This window comes from Saccostrea echinata, unplaced genomic scaffold (assembly GCF_033153115.1).
Source record: "Saccostrea echinata isolate AGI-Se365-2 ecotype Australia unplaced genomic scaffold, CSIRO_AGI_Sech_v1 ptg000008l, whole genome shotgun sequence".
Taxonomy (NCBI): Eukaryota; Metazoa; Mollusca; class Bivalvia; order Ostreida; family Ostreidae; genus Saccostrea; species Saccostrea echinata.
The window spans coordinates 6,232,981-6,247,850 of NW_026889757.1; the positions used below are offsets into that span (position 1 = coordinate 6,232,981).

The 14,870-nt window shown below is 33.2% G+C and overlaps 1 protein-coding gene across 1 annotated transcript in view; it reads left to right on the plus strand.

Annotated features, from left to right (window-relative positions):
• The first annotated feature begins 368 nt into the window (after positions 1-368).
• LOC133181187 (uncharacterized) overlaps positions 369-14,870 on the plus strand; it is a 103,795-nt gene continuing 89,293 nt past the window's right edge. The window contains exons 1-4 of the mRNA XM_061315725.1: positions 369-509; positions 2,224-2,294; positions 4,479-4,603; positions 13,895-13,981. Of these exons, the coding sequence (XP_061171709.1) occupies positions 427-509; positions 2,224-2,294; positions 4,479-4,603; positions 13,895-13,981 (366 nt within the window). The 5' untranslated portion in view covers positions 369-426. The remainder of the gene's footprint in view (positions 510-2,223; positions 2,295-4,478; positions 4,604-13,894; positions 13,982-14,870) is intronic.

The following is a 14,870-nucleotide window of genomic DNA, read 5'->3' on the forward strand; positions in this document are numbered from 1 at the left end:
ATAGAAGCAATAGACACAAATAATGCCATACTTCGTCGGAAAATTCTTCTATGGAATTGAAGTTGTGATAATTTAAATGACTCTCGTGGTCACGGGTGGATGGCAATGTTTAATCATTCGTCGTATATATCACCTTAGAGACATGTATACACTTGTTTTTTCATTATTAGGCATTTAATTTTCATTCCATGCCAGGAAAAAAATTTTTGGATATAGATAGGTCAAAACTGGAGAATCAACGACCCATAGAATCGATAAATCATAATGTGAGGCCTCCTCTTGTATAGCGAACACTTGTCAGTTTAAACCGTAGCTTATAATGGTGGAGCAGTGCTCATGAAGTCTTGAAGGAAAATCCATTCTCTTTGTGATTTGTTTTAAATTTCTAATCAGTGAAATGTCGGGATGGAATAATACTTGATAACAATGGATGACACGTTAAGTGTAGGGGATACTGTTTGTTTTTATTCGGCGGAAAGTTTCGGATTTATTTTTTCTACCCAGTCCAGGTGAGATGATTCTACTCATAGTATCCGTAAAGTCCAAAGTTAAATCAAATTTATTTGACAAGAGAAATTTTGTCATGTGGTATTATAAAACTGTCCCAAATGTTCGAAGAGGAAAATAATGGTGTGTTTTCTTATACTGTATTTCTGAACAGAAATGACCAATGATGTCATTATTTCGTGTGGATATTAAAAGGAAGATTATTAAACAAACAATTATAATAATTAAAGATGTTATAATGTTTATATGCGCATTTCAGAAACTCCCTTTTCGAAATGTCGCATTTTTAATAATTTTAATCTATTAAATTTATTTTTTTCTATTTTTTAAATATTTCTTAATAACATAATGATATCTGACTAAGTTAATATAGCGTTACTTAGACAGAAGACAATTGAAAGCTTGCACGACAACCATATCTTGAAAGTCTCGCTACTGATTTATTTAGTTTCATTACTAATGTACAACAGAATTTATTATTGTACCTGTAACTGTCTTAGAATGTGTTCTAGGGAAAGGGTCGGGGTTGGGATTGGGGGAGTTAAACCACAGGCACCTGACGAATGGATTGTGCCCCCTCCCACCTTCTGAGAATTTTTATTATAGACACAATAATTAATCCATCCTAGTCTAGCGTACCTATATTTCGATTTCTGATATCATTTTCCGTTTTTGTTTCAGATTTGTTTAAGTATCAGAGATTGTCCCTCAAAGGGTATATAAAATATTTTTATATATCCATTGAGGGTCAATCTCTGAATCTTAACAAAAACGGAATATGATATCAGAAATCGAAATATAGGTAAGCTAGACTAGGAATTCATGTATTTTGGATGAATATGTCTAGTAAAAATGCTCAGAAGCAGTGTGTGTGTGTTGGGAGGGGGGGGGGGGGATCCAGTCGTCAGATGTCTGTGAATAAACTGAGGACATGGGATAAGGGGTGGGTGGGGGTAACAACCATTAGTTAAAACCATCTCCACCCCCAAAACGGAACAAAAATCAGACTGACCACAAGCACTTGACGAGAAGGCCATATTGTGATTTTTATACTGATTTACTCATCTGTTACCATACCACCCGTAATACAATATGATAATAAGAAGGTACAGTTTCTACATGGAATATTGTGACCCAAATTGTTTGGATGGCATTTCTTATAAACTGATTAATACCTATTAACATAATTAGGAATCATTTGAAATAAAATTCACCTTTTAGTGGCTTTTATTACGGAAGCGCATTTAATTAGTGCCAGGTAATATTTTGTTAAAGTTGGTAATTCCAACTTTAATCTTGGCTTTCATATATATAGTAGATGGTTACTGAAGATTCCTAAAAAATTATATTGGTAAGTAATCCTTCCTGAAAAAAGTTTACAGATGATGCTTGGTTTTAAATAATACAACACTAGATTTGTTTCCGGTTACTGACTTACGGCGGCAAATTCCAGTGAGTTTTGATAATGTTCGTGTTCGACATACATACACTTCTTTCCAGAATTCTAGATGCATTTTATCATGTTTAACTTGTGGGAATTTAACCGATATTTACATGTAAAAAAAAAAATACCCCAGCAGTTTGTGTACAATATCACTGAACAAACTTTTTTTTGAAATTTCCAAAATTTGATCAAATGGTGATGTACAATAAAAAAAATCTTTATTTTAGAATGCATAATAGTGATGAATACATTTATAGCACTTAACATTGCAGTTCTGTACACAATGAAGTGGCCGTAGGAGCCAGACAGGACAGGAAGAGGCCCAATGTACAAGACCAACATGGTAAGGAACTATACTGGTATCTGTGTCCTGGGCGGGGGGGGGTGTTGTTGCTAGTCACTGCGCAGCAAAACCAGAACGCCCCATGCACGAGCGCTGTCAAGTTTTTTACAGGCGCCCAAGTAAAACTTAAGAGCACCCAAAATATTAACTGATGAGTGCCTGACTGCCTCAAATACATTTCATGTACAAGCACCCCAAAGACTAATGTTAACAAGCATGATCACGAGTTAATCGATCTTGTTTTGTAAATAAATCATATAACTTGTCAATGTTAATTTATGAGCACCCCAAAACATATTGCAAGTTCCTTAAGATGTGTAAACCATCCAGTACAATCTCTTGATTTAGTTACAATGTATAAATAGCTTAAAATAGCTACAGCAATTTTTTTCTACCCATTGGGAAAGGGTCCGGTACCAGTTCAATTGGGAAAAATAGCATAGAAGTAGAAAAAAGGAGAATTTTCTGTCATTTAAACAAATGAAACATATTTTGCGTTTATTCCAACCTCATTACCTAATACTCCGTGTTTCAAAGAATAAACAACAAGTATTTATTGTTTTTGATATCAATGTCCATTGTTTTCACATTTTCATGCTTTCAATTCGTCAAAATGTATGACACTACACCGTTTACACCACAGGTCCTGCCATATTACAACTAATCTCTACTTTTGATTTCAGCGGAAGTAAAACTATTAGTCAACTTGTACAATCATATGTTTCATTTAAAAAGAAATGTGATGTCATCGTAGTCTGTTACTTGGCAGTTGAATTGGGAAATTTTAGTCTCAAAATTGGAAAAAATTGATGTTTTTTGGCATTGGGAATGGTACCATTTATCGATACCAGTTATATAAGGAAAAAAAACCGCTGAGCTATATAGCCTTATTAAGCTATTCAAAATAGCTTGATTTAGTTATTTATATGCAGATTTTCACAAAAGATTTTACAGTATATATGCAGTTGAAGGAAGAGTTGTTCATGTTTAGGGATGTTTTTTTAAGAGTGTGAAACTTTGCTGCAGTGCATTTTTTTTTTGTTATAAGGGCTGAAATAGGCTGTGCCTGCTAGCCAATCCAATTCATCTTTGTGAATTAAATATTGTTTAAATTAAATTAATACATACATTTGCATTTAGGAGTACATTTTCAATAAATGGCATGATTATGACACCTATTATCAGAATGATATTAGTTTTGGTTTTCAGTGGTAATCCTGTTAAAAGTTTTTATGTTGCTGTTAATTGAAAATGATCCAAGCTAATCTCACTTTTCTCAGAATATCGAGACATATTCCTTTAAGTTGTACATAAAGATATGGATATCCCGTATATTTACGATTTATTATCACTTGGGTTTTAAATCCCTATATTGAAACAGCAATAATTGGACAATTATTTCCTGTATAGCACTTCAGACAGAGGCCTATATATTTTCAACATTCAATTCAATAAGTTAACCAACTAGAGTATTCTTTTTTCCCATGCCTTTTTCAGGACTTCTTTAAAGTTTTTCAAGTAACTGTTATGTTTGACAGTGTGATTTTGAAAGCAAAGCTATCGTCCTCTTAGAGATTAGTTTTGTTTTAGTTATAATCCTCTTGTATAATCCAATGAGCCATTGTGTTATTTTTTCAAAGAAAAGAAAAATTCTTATAATACAACAACTTTCTTAATATTATTCAGATTTTGTTCTGATTTAATTATATTAAGATTGGTAGAAGGCAAAGCATCAGATATCCCTCTTCCATGGGTTAAATGTCATTGTTTCAGACAAAACTAACAGCATTTTCTCCCCAAGTATCCCCCTCACTGAATAAATTTTGGAATTTTGAAATTAGTCGATGCATTTCTCACTCTTGTGTGATATGTGTATTCTGCAGAAGAAATTTTTTTAAGATGATTTACCTTAATAAACCTTCACTTAAAAAGGTCCTATATAGATTTCTTACCAGATTAATGCAAGTAGTAAGTGTATCCAAATAGTTTGCTCAGAGTACCTTGTCACTGTTAGATATCAAATAGGTAAGAATTCAAACAGTTTTAATGAACTATATCTTTTCCAGAATTTTACTGACTATAAGCGAAGTCAGTGTGTCACAAAGAACAATCATATTACTGGTACATTGAACTTTTTTTTTCTTTTTGAAATATACTTTTTACTGGTATTTCTTTTGTTTTCAGTGATTTCCTTCAATATAGAAGTTGCCAATCGATACAAATTGAACAAAAGTTACCGGAAGTTACAAGCTAAACTAGCAGAGGAACCAGGAAACATCCCCCTCAGGAATTCAGTGTCAAAGGCTAAGGTATTACAAACTGTTATTTCTAACTCCCCCCTCAAGGGTCAATATTCCAGGTATCCCTCATCTGCACTTTAAAACTGGTAACAGATCAATACATATTCAAATTAAATGAGAGAGAGAAAGGGGGATGGAAATAGAAAAATGATGGGTTTTGATACATATTTTTCTGTAGACTCTGCCATGTTGATTGTCAATAACCTTATATTTTTAAAGAAGTTTGTGTTTCATTTCATTTCAAACACTTCAATTGGAGGTTATACAAAAAAAGATACCTGCATGCATAAACTAAACACTGTCTGATCTCGGCTAAAGAACTCCAAAGAATTTTAAATCTGAAAATCAATCCTTGGCCTTGTAACTTGGTGTAAATTCTGCAAGAATCAAAATATGGAGCATGAAATGCTATACATGTGTAGAAAAGTTTTGAGAATTTCTATAATGAATGTACACTTTTACTGTGTGCAAAAGATGATCATGTTTTTTTGATAGTTGGGTTTTGGATGAAAATGTAATTAAAATAACATATGAGCATTTAAGTCTTATTAGCATGAAAAATCTGACCAGTTTGTTAAAGACTCATAGGAACAATTGAACTAAAGTCAGCCTGTCCTTTTGATTCTTAAAGATAGCTAAATCTCGGAATGACTTTCTTTTTTTAAACACTTCATAATGATACTGTAAAAGTGGGAACTTTGACTACGTGGAAACGGTGGTGAAATTGATGAATTACAAATAATGGTCAAAGTTTCCACTCTCAACTTTCACATTCTTGTTAAAGAGCAATGTTAAATACTAGAAGACTGCCAAAGCTTCCACTTGCCATATTTCTAATATACCAAAATCGTCAAACTTTCAACCCTTTAGTATATAACCATGTTTGCAGTAAATATTTTTTGTGAACTTAATGGAGGAAATGGAACATTTGTTCAATGTTGAAACACTTTATTAAACCTTAGAACAGTTTATAATGATTAGTCCCTAGGGAATGTATTCCAGTGATTCCTGAATGAATAATGGAGGACTTTTGTTTGTATCATTTTCCTGAAAAAACGTCAAACTGCCATAACATGATATAACCTTACCCATGGGTATGTTCATCAGGGCCACGTATTAATGCCATGTATCAGAGAATTGAGTTAATAAATTAATGGATGATTAGTTTAGTCCTGCTAATGACAAAGGCTGTGATCTTTTGTTTATTAGCTTTTTAACAAATATGTAGGGAATTTGTTTGATATTTATCCCTTGCCATAAAGTCTGCTGAGATAAACATGTACATGTACAAATGAAAATGTGAGTGCTAATAGAAACTCTTTTTAATGATATCCTTATTTTATAAAGATATATTATTGAGGGAGAGAGAAAGAAGAGATTAAATTTTTATGTCAAAGTACTTGTAGTACAATTAATTGAAACACCAGTAAAGAAAACAATAAAATGCACTTTATACATGTATAAACATATCCTTTAACAAATTTTAAATAAACATATGGTATTTCCAATGAAAATTTCAAATGACTTTAATTGTGCTTGGTCATGCACATAGATTGATGAGTTGTCATTTCAGGAACTCTGACCCAAGTTTTCGTTTGAGATTTTAAGGTGAACACTTCAAGATAAACATGTGCACAATAATCTAAACTTTTCAAGTATGGATTAAATATGGTAAGTGGCGTGTTTGATAACTGAAATCAGGGTACCTGTACTAGTTTAATAGCTGAAATGAGTATACTGGTACTCAAAATACATTAAATTGTAATATTGTTGCAAATGAGAAAACGGTTTTAAAGTTCAGAATTTATTACAAGTCAAAAAAATTAATTTCACAAATGCATTTTAGAACAAACTGAATTTTACAAAGAAATTTCGCAGATTGACTCACATACAAGCTCACACACATCTAATCTTTGACAACTCTGCCCACTTTTGTACTGATACGAAAGTTGCATGAACTGGAAATCCGTATGACATTAATTTACAAGACTGAAATTAGGTAGAGATAAGCATAACAAAATCAAAGAACACAATCCTAAGATCTAACCATAAAGTTGATAACAAGTATGAGTAAAATGTAAAATTTGTATTCTCGTTTATTTGTGTTAAATACAGGAACAGTATTACTTTTCACATTTGCCGAAGGATTTTATGTAGTAGTAATTTGTATCCATTTTCTTAATCATTTTGTTCTGTACAAAAATAGTTAATAGATTTAAGGGTTTATGATATTTTAGTCTTAAGATTCGAATTTTTTGTTTTTGTGTTTGAAAGTTCTTAAGTGTAAATTTTTAAATAAATTATTTTCTTAAGGGGGCCGACTGGGGTTTTCATTGCGCAATACTAAAATAGTAAAATAAAGCGTATTTACTATTAAAAAGCAACTATTTTTACATAATTTACAAAAATTTACAAAATTAGGAAATCTCACTTTAAAAAATGTATTTAAGTTTTTAAATAACTGATTTTTAAACGATTTTTCAAATGAAGGGTAGATAGACGTCGTAATAGTGTGTTTTTGACGTTATGAATAACCGACGTTCTTTAAGAGAGGTCATTTATTATGTCATAAAATAAAAAGTATAAAATACAAGCTTTTGAAATTTTAAACAAAGGAAATTGAGAATCTCACAATCATTTTTATAATTTTTGATATAAATCTGTGGTACCTGTCATATTTTGTAGTACTTCATAAAAACAGGAAAATATCATGACTTTTGACATTTTGAGATGCCCCCTCTGGAAACCAGACGGTAGAATATTGTGTTTCTTGCATAAAATGTACAATATAGTATTACTCATCAAATAACAGAATTTGAGCAAAAAGTCTATAGTAGCATTTGTATAATTTGCTCCGAAGTGGGGAAAAATAGTATTTTCCTATATAATCCTATAGTAAATGTACCTGTATTTTGAGATGGTCCCTAAAAAATAACCAGATGGTAGATTTTCACTAAACTTGTCAAGTATACTGAACTCAATGTAAGGTACATATGGTATAACATTAAAGAGTTTCTCTGTAGTAGTTTTCACAAAATAAAATCCCAGTCGGCTCCCTTAATTTTGAATAATCGTCTAGACCAGTTTCTGTGAAAGGGACTAATTATGTAGTATTTTCAGTATGAAATTCTAGCACAGACAAAAGTGCTAGAATTTCATACAGTTTATGTTGTCTGAATGTTTATATAGACAACTAGTTTTCAGAAAAAAAACTTGTCAAAAGTCCATATACCAAATCAGTGAAAGGGTAAAAAAAAAAATTCTAAATTACTTCCTTAGATAAAATTAAGTAATTGATGGTGACAGAAATGAAAAAAATATGGTACAGTGTACTTTTGTTGGCCTGAGAGGTAAGAAAAGCGAGTCAAAATTGCTAATTTTTGTTTTTGGCGGGGGGGGGGGGGGGGGGGGGGAGGGGGGCTTTGCTCCCCTGGGCCCCCTACCAGGGCTCTACCCTGGACCCGCTGGGGACCTGAAGTGGCCCTTAGACCCCTTGTTGAGATTGGTTTCCTGCTATTTCCAATATTTTTCATTCTTTTGAAAACCTAATGGAAAACACTGTATGCATATTTGCTATAAGCGTGTTTTACTTAACTGTATTGATTTTAGATGCCTTTATCAGAACTTAAGGTCAGGATCTAGTAAATGAGTTTTAGACTGTCTTTTTGGTGTGAGATCCATTATAATGATGTCATATTATTAATTTAAACTTACTTTTTCCCATACTTTATGGCTATAATAGAAATATGTAGAAATTACATGTAAAGCTTTTTATGGAATTTAATTTGAAATGTCAAAAGTAATCTGCATACCTATATTCAATTTAAAATCATTTTAAAGAAGTGGACAAGAAAATTTAAATTACCATTTTCTGAGAGAGACTCTAGGCAATCTGGATGCATTTCCTAAAATATCTGTTAATAAAAAAAAAAAAAAAAATCCCATATTTATAATTGGTTTTAGTCATTTTTCATTGAAAATGACAGTTTAAATTCTGTTTTTGTCTTGTTAGGTTACCTAAAAATTATGTCCCAATACACATTTTACCAAGCAATAGTAAAGGAAGTAATTTCTCAAATTTTAGAAATCTGCAGGCACCTTTCATTTACTAGATATTGACCTTATGATTTGTTAATAGTCTGCTTGAACAGGGTGGACTATGGCACATTTGTCTGTAGGGGTTCTCATTTATCTGGATAATTACTTTCTCAAATGAATGACTCAGATAATTTAGAATAAGTTTATAAAGAAGCAATGCACAAATACAACAACAACAAAACTGTATTTCTGTGCATGAAAATTATTTAAGAGAGTAGGTTGGACTTTTATTAATATCCCCCTTGCCCCGTTTTTACCCCTAACAGAACATAGATAATGTGTGAAGCCAAAAGAAAACCTAGTCCATGAGCAGAAAACAGCAGATTATATTTGTATAAAGAACTTAAAAAATGTGGAGCAATGGACATACATTGATCCACAAATTCTGATTTATTAATCATTTGTCTTTAGAGCATGTGCGCACAATCAATTTAATATGTGAAGTTTGGCATTAACTGTATACACCTACAAAGATTTTTTGTTCAATGAAGAAGGATTTTTTTGATATAGATACGTCACTAACATTTTACTTGGAGAACCTAAGTATTTGGCAGCGTAATTTATTTCAGTTGGTTATATCAGCTGATTGGGGATTTAAATTTTTTTAATTAGGTTCTCCTTCAAAAGAATCAATAGCGTGAAAATTGTTCAAAATTATGTGACTGGAACATGTTCCTCACTATCAACAGATAAGTAGTTAACTGAATTGACAGTTTAACACGACTTGGCAAAATTGCTGAATTCCGACCTTGCCCTTTAATTCCAGTTGATTTAATGCCTGTCCTCTATTGACTTGGTGGATTACTGCTTGTTTTCAAAGATTATGACAGAGTTTCCAAAATAAACATTCGATGGACAATGCATGCATGTTATATCAATTGCTAACACAGTCTGGGCATATGAAGTCCTTTCATTGTAGAAATCTCAAATAGTAGGGATGGGGTTTTATATATGCTAAAGAAGATATTCAAAGGCCATGTGCAAGTCCATCAAAGAGTGCAATTTTTACCAACTCTTTATTAATCAGGCCCCAAATATTCATTGTTACCTTAATACCTGTAACAATTGCCAGCAATTGTAATTAACTAATATCATAAGTGATCTCACTCTTCATGGCCACTTACTTGGCAACAGAAGCATAAAAAAAATCAACAAAAGATTATAACAGTTTTAAAAATACAATAACTTGAGACCTTCACATTCAGCCTACTATCAATGCTAGTATAGTCACTTACACCAGTACCAGATAGTACTAAATCTATGATATGGTTAACAGCTAGTGTACCTCAAAACTGGGTCTTAGAATAATATTACCATGTACATATTGACTTTTATTAATACATGTATAACAACTTCAAGCCATACACACACTAATTTGCCAAACCAGTTGTTATCAGTATTCAAATAGATATAGCTAGCCTTATAATATTACTCTACTTGTTACAAAGTTGGGTTCTATGATTTTTTTTTATTAGATGATAAAAAGAAGAATTGCCTATGTAAAACTTGAAAGATTTTAATCATGACAAAGTAGATTTTGAAAATCAGATAATGGCTGGTAAAATCACTGTGAGCAGGCTGTATTGATTTTTAGAGGCAAAAACATTATTTGTTCTATTACTTTGAATAACATCAAAACTTGCCAACAACAAACCTTTTGAGCAAAAAGCTATAACAGTCAACTAACTTATTTATTACCATAACCAATAGCAGCAACTGGCCACATAGACACATTCACTGTATACAGGGAACTTTTCATCCGTCTTATTTTTGCCCCTTTTATCCGGAATAAAAGTGGATTGATGTTTGTTTGTGTGTTGTTTAACGTCCCTCTCAAGAATTTTTCACTCATATGGAGATGCCACCTTTTGCTGGTGGATAGCTGTAAATTTTGACCTATACTCGGCACTCGGGGAAGTGGAATGAATTTAAAAGTGGTGAATTAAGACAACTCTGTCTGGGCAAATTTAAAATGAGGCAAAATCATTTGCAAGTGATATTAGTGAAGATAGTACCCAGTAGAAATAACCTTGTATACAGTATCACCACCAGATGTAGATGTCCATTTAAGAGTACCACTCTTATAACCATTACCAGTACCACCCTTATTACAAGTATCAGTCAACAGTAGAGTACCACTAAACAGTAATAGTCAATCACAGAATTATTAGTATCATCAGAAGCAAGTCAGACACTTTGACTACTCTCTGACTACCACCCTTGTCACAAGTAGCAGTCAACCACAGAGTACCACTCTTTTTATCATCAGTGAACCACTATTATAGCTACCCATATCCAGTAGAAGTAAGCCACAGAGTACCACTCATCACAGTAGCAGTGAGACACTCTGACTACCAGCCTTATCACAAATAGCAGTCAACCACAGTGGTACTCTGTCATATTATCATCACAATAGCAGTGAAACACTAATGCAGCCACCCATAATTTAGTAGGAGTAAGCCACAGAGTATCACTCTTATAATTTGCCATCACTGTAGCTGTCAGCCACTATAACTTCCAACCTTATCACCAATAGCAGTAAGCCACAGATTACCACTCTTATTATCATCAGTCATATTTGTTATCATATTTGTCCCTACTACCAAAAGCAATCATTGACACTTACTATAACAACCCTTGCCACCACAACACCCTGTAGCAGTTTACACACTGACTACGAACACAACAGTCAGTCAAATTAACTGCTATCATTCCCCCACTATAATCACCAACAGTATTCAGTGACACTGAGGATTAAGCTTCCATTGCTGTCATGATGTCATCAGTAGCAGTCACATACGATGACTACCACCTGTACCACCACCAGTAGCTGTCAACCACACTGAGTACTCTCCTATTACCAACACCATCAGTAGTGATAGACCACCACGATGACTACCACCTGTACCACCACCAGTAGCTCTCAACCACACTGACTACTCTCTTATAACCAACACCATCAGTAGTGATAGACCATCACGATGACTACCACCTGTACCACCACCAGTAGCTGTCAACCACACTGAGTACTCTCCTATAACCAACACCATCAGTAGTGATAGACCACCATGATGACTACCACCTGTACCACCACCAGTAGCTGTCAACCACACTGAGTACTCTCCTATAACCAACACCATCAGTAGTGTTAGACCACCACGATGACTACCACCTTTACCACCACCAGTAGCTGTCAACCACACTGAGTACTCTCCTATAACCAACACCATCAGTAGTGATAGACCACCACGATGACTACCACCTGTACCACCACCAGTAGCTCTCAACCACACTGAGTACTCTCCTATAACCAACACCATCAGTAGTGATAGACCACCACGATGACTACCACCTGTACCACCACCAGTAGCTCTCAACCACACTGAGTACTCTCCTATAACCAACACCATCAGTAGTGATAGACCACCACGATGACTACCACCTGTACCACCACCAGTAGCTCTCAACCACACTGACTACTCTCCTATAACCAACACCATCAGTAGTGATAGACCACCACGATGACTACCACCTGTACCACTACCAGTAGCTCTCAACCACACTAGTACTCTCCTTAACCAACACCATCAGTAGTGATAGACCACCACGATGACTACCACCTATACCACCACCAGTAGCTGTCAACCACACTGAGTACTCTCCTTAACCATCAGTAGTGACAGACCCACTGACCATTAACCTGTCACTGCCAGTCAATAAACTGACATGTTAATGGAGATAAGTTTGGATTAATTTGTTGATCTCTGAGCAAATATTTGATATTCTTTTCAGAGAATTAAAGCATTTGAAAGTTTTAATTGTATGACCATGCAACTGTTCTGTAAATGGCAATCTTCAATGATTTGAAGATAAAGTTTGTTCCATTAAATAACCATTCTATTGAGCTCCAGGTAGTATGTATTTCAACATATTGCTAAAATTTACAGGGTCCTTATCTTATCAAAACTAATTGTCTTACTGACCTAACAAGGTATTTATTATTTCTAGATCAATAATTGCGTGTATTGGTTTACATATCTCTGTGTGTTGTCTTGTCTTGATCTTCTGGTGTTGTTATAGTTGGGTGAACACATATGTCCCCAGTTTATTGAATGTCATGAGGTCACTGTGTCTATATACCTAGGGGAGTCCACCTTTGTGCTGTATGATTAGATGGTACTGACAGGATTTTAATTAAGAGATCAGATCCCTAAACATATGGGATTGGATCCAATTTATTAATGAGGTTACTAGATACTCTATAAGGGTTTTTAACTTTTTAAAAAAAGTTTATGATGCATGGTATGATCAAAAGAAAAAAAATAGAGAGAGAGAGAGAGAGACAGAGAGAATACTCATTTGAGAATGTACATATTAACATGATTTCATCTGATATTAATGGTCTGTGCAAACATTATACATTTATGAAATATATAGAATGACTACTTCATTCTGTATGGAAATATCCAGCAAGATTAAACTGGCCTGTTAGTTATAAAATACTGTTAAGGACATACGAAACGTACCTTACCTACTGATAATTTTTCAAGATATTCTAGTGCCATCAGATGTTCATCGACAAAAACTCATTATGCATTACCAGGGGTTTTGAAAAGGTATCAATTGATGAAAATTCTTGTATAATTCAAAGAAAAATATGCAAAAATTACTAAACATATATTCTAGATGTTTTGTTTATCCAAACTTGCTTAAGAAAAAGTGTACAACAGCATATATAGACATTAAAATGTAGCACATGGTTCCTTTAAGTATTGGAACTCTTCAACTCCAGGGAAAAAGACAATAAAATTCAAACTAAGTTGCTTATGTCCTTAAGTGTTGTAGAAGTACATAGGATAATTTTGATGACATTGACTGTCTGTAGACATTGTATGTGTAATTCACTTTCTAAACAAGTCTGTATTTGTTACTCTTTTAAAATTGTACCGGTATGTGAGTTGTATATGTTTGGAAGGGGAATGGGAAGGGTTCTCAATTTTAAAGTATTGAATGTATATACATTACAGAAACGTACATTTTAAAACTTATTTTAACAATTTGAATAACTTGATTGATTTTACATTAATTTATGTTTTCTATACCACTTAATTTAACATTTATATACTTTATTGTTTTTTAATGTATTTAAAAGAACATGAATATATGTATAAGTTTTCTTTTTTTTTTTTTTAATTTTTACAGCTTGCTGCAGAAGCAGAAAATGAAGACAACATACTGGAACAGAAAAGACAGCAGGGGAAAAAGGTTCTTTATGGACAGATTATACAGGTAATTAATTAGGTATAGGGCAAATTATATAGGTAATTAATTAGGTATAGGGCATATAATACAGGTAATTAATTAGGCATAGGGCAAAATATACAGGTAATTAATTAGGTATAGGCCAATCATATACTAGGTAATTATTTACATATAGACAGATCACACGTAATAATTAGGTATAGGCAGATCCTTCAGGTAATTAGGTATAGACTGATCCTACAGATAATTGATTAGGTATAGGGCAAATTAAACAGGTAATTTAGTAGGTATAGACAGACCAAACAGGTAATTAAGACATTATACGGGTAATAAATTAATTAAAGATAATTAATTGGGTAGAACAAAGAGCAATTAATTGGGTATAGGGCTAATTATATAGGTAAGTAGTTAGGTATGGATGAATCACACACTTAATTACAGAGATAAAGTCAGATCATACAGGAAATTAATTAGATATAAGGCTAATCACACATCTAATTAATAAGGTATAGGCAGATCATATGAGTAATTAATAAGATGTAGGCAAAACACACATGTAACTAGTTAGTAAGGTATAGGCACAACATACAAGTTATTAGTCATCTTCGCTAGCCAAGTGTTCGATTTGTTTACCCTGAGGGTAAACGAATCAGACACTTGGCTAGTGAAGATGTTTATTAGTCAGTTTAGCTTTTTTTGTTTTAAATTGATCTTTTCAAAAAAAAAAATACAGAACAAATGCATGCAGTAGTCAAATAGGTATGCCAGGGTTAAACATAATCCATAAGTACAGACAGAAGATATGGTAAAAAAATTAAATAGGAATGTGTAGAACATACAGATAATTGATGAGTAATGTTATGAACATATATGTAATTATAGTTAAACTTCAGTATTTCAAATAGATATCTCCATA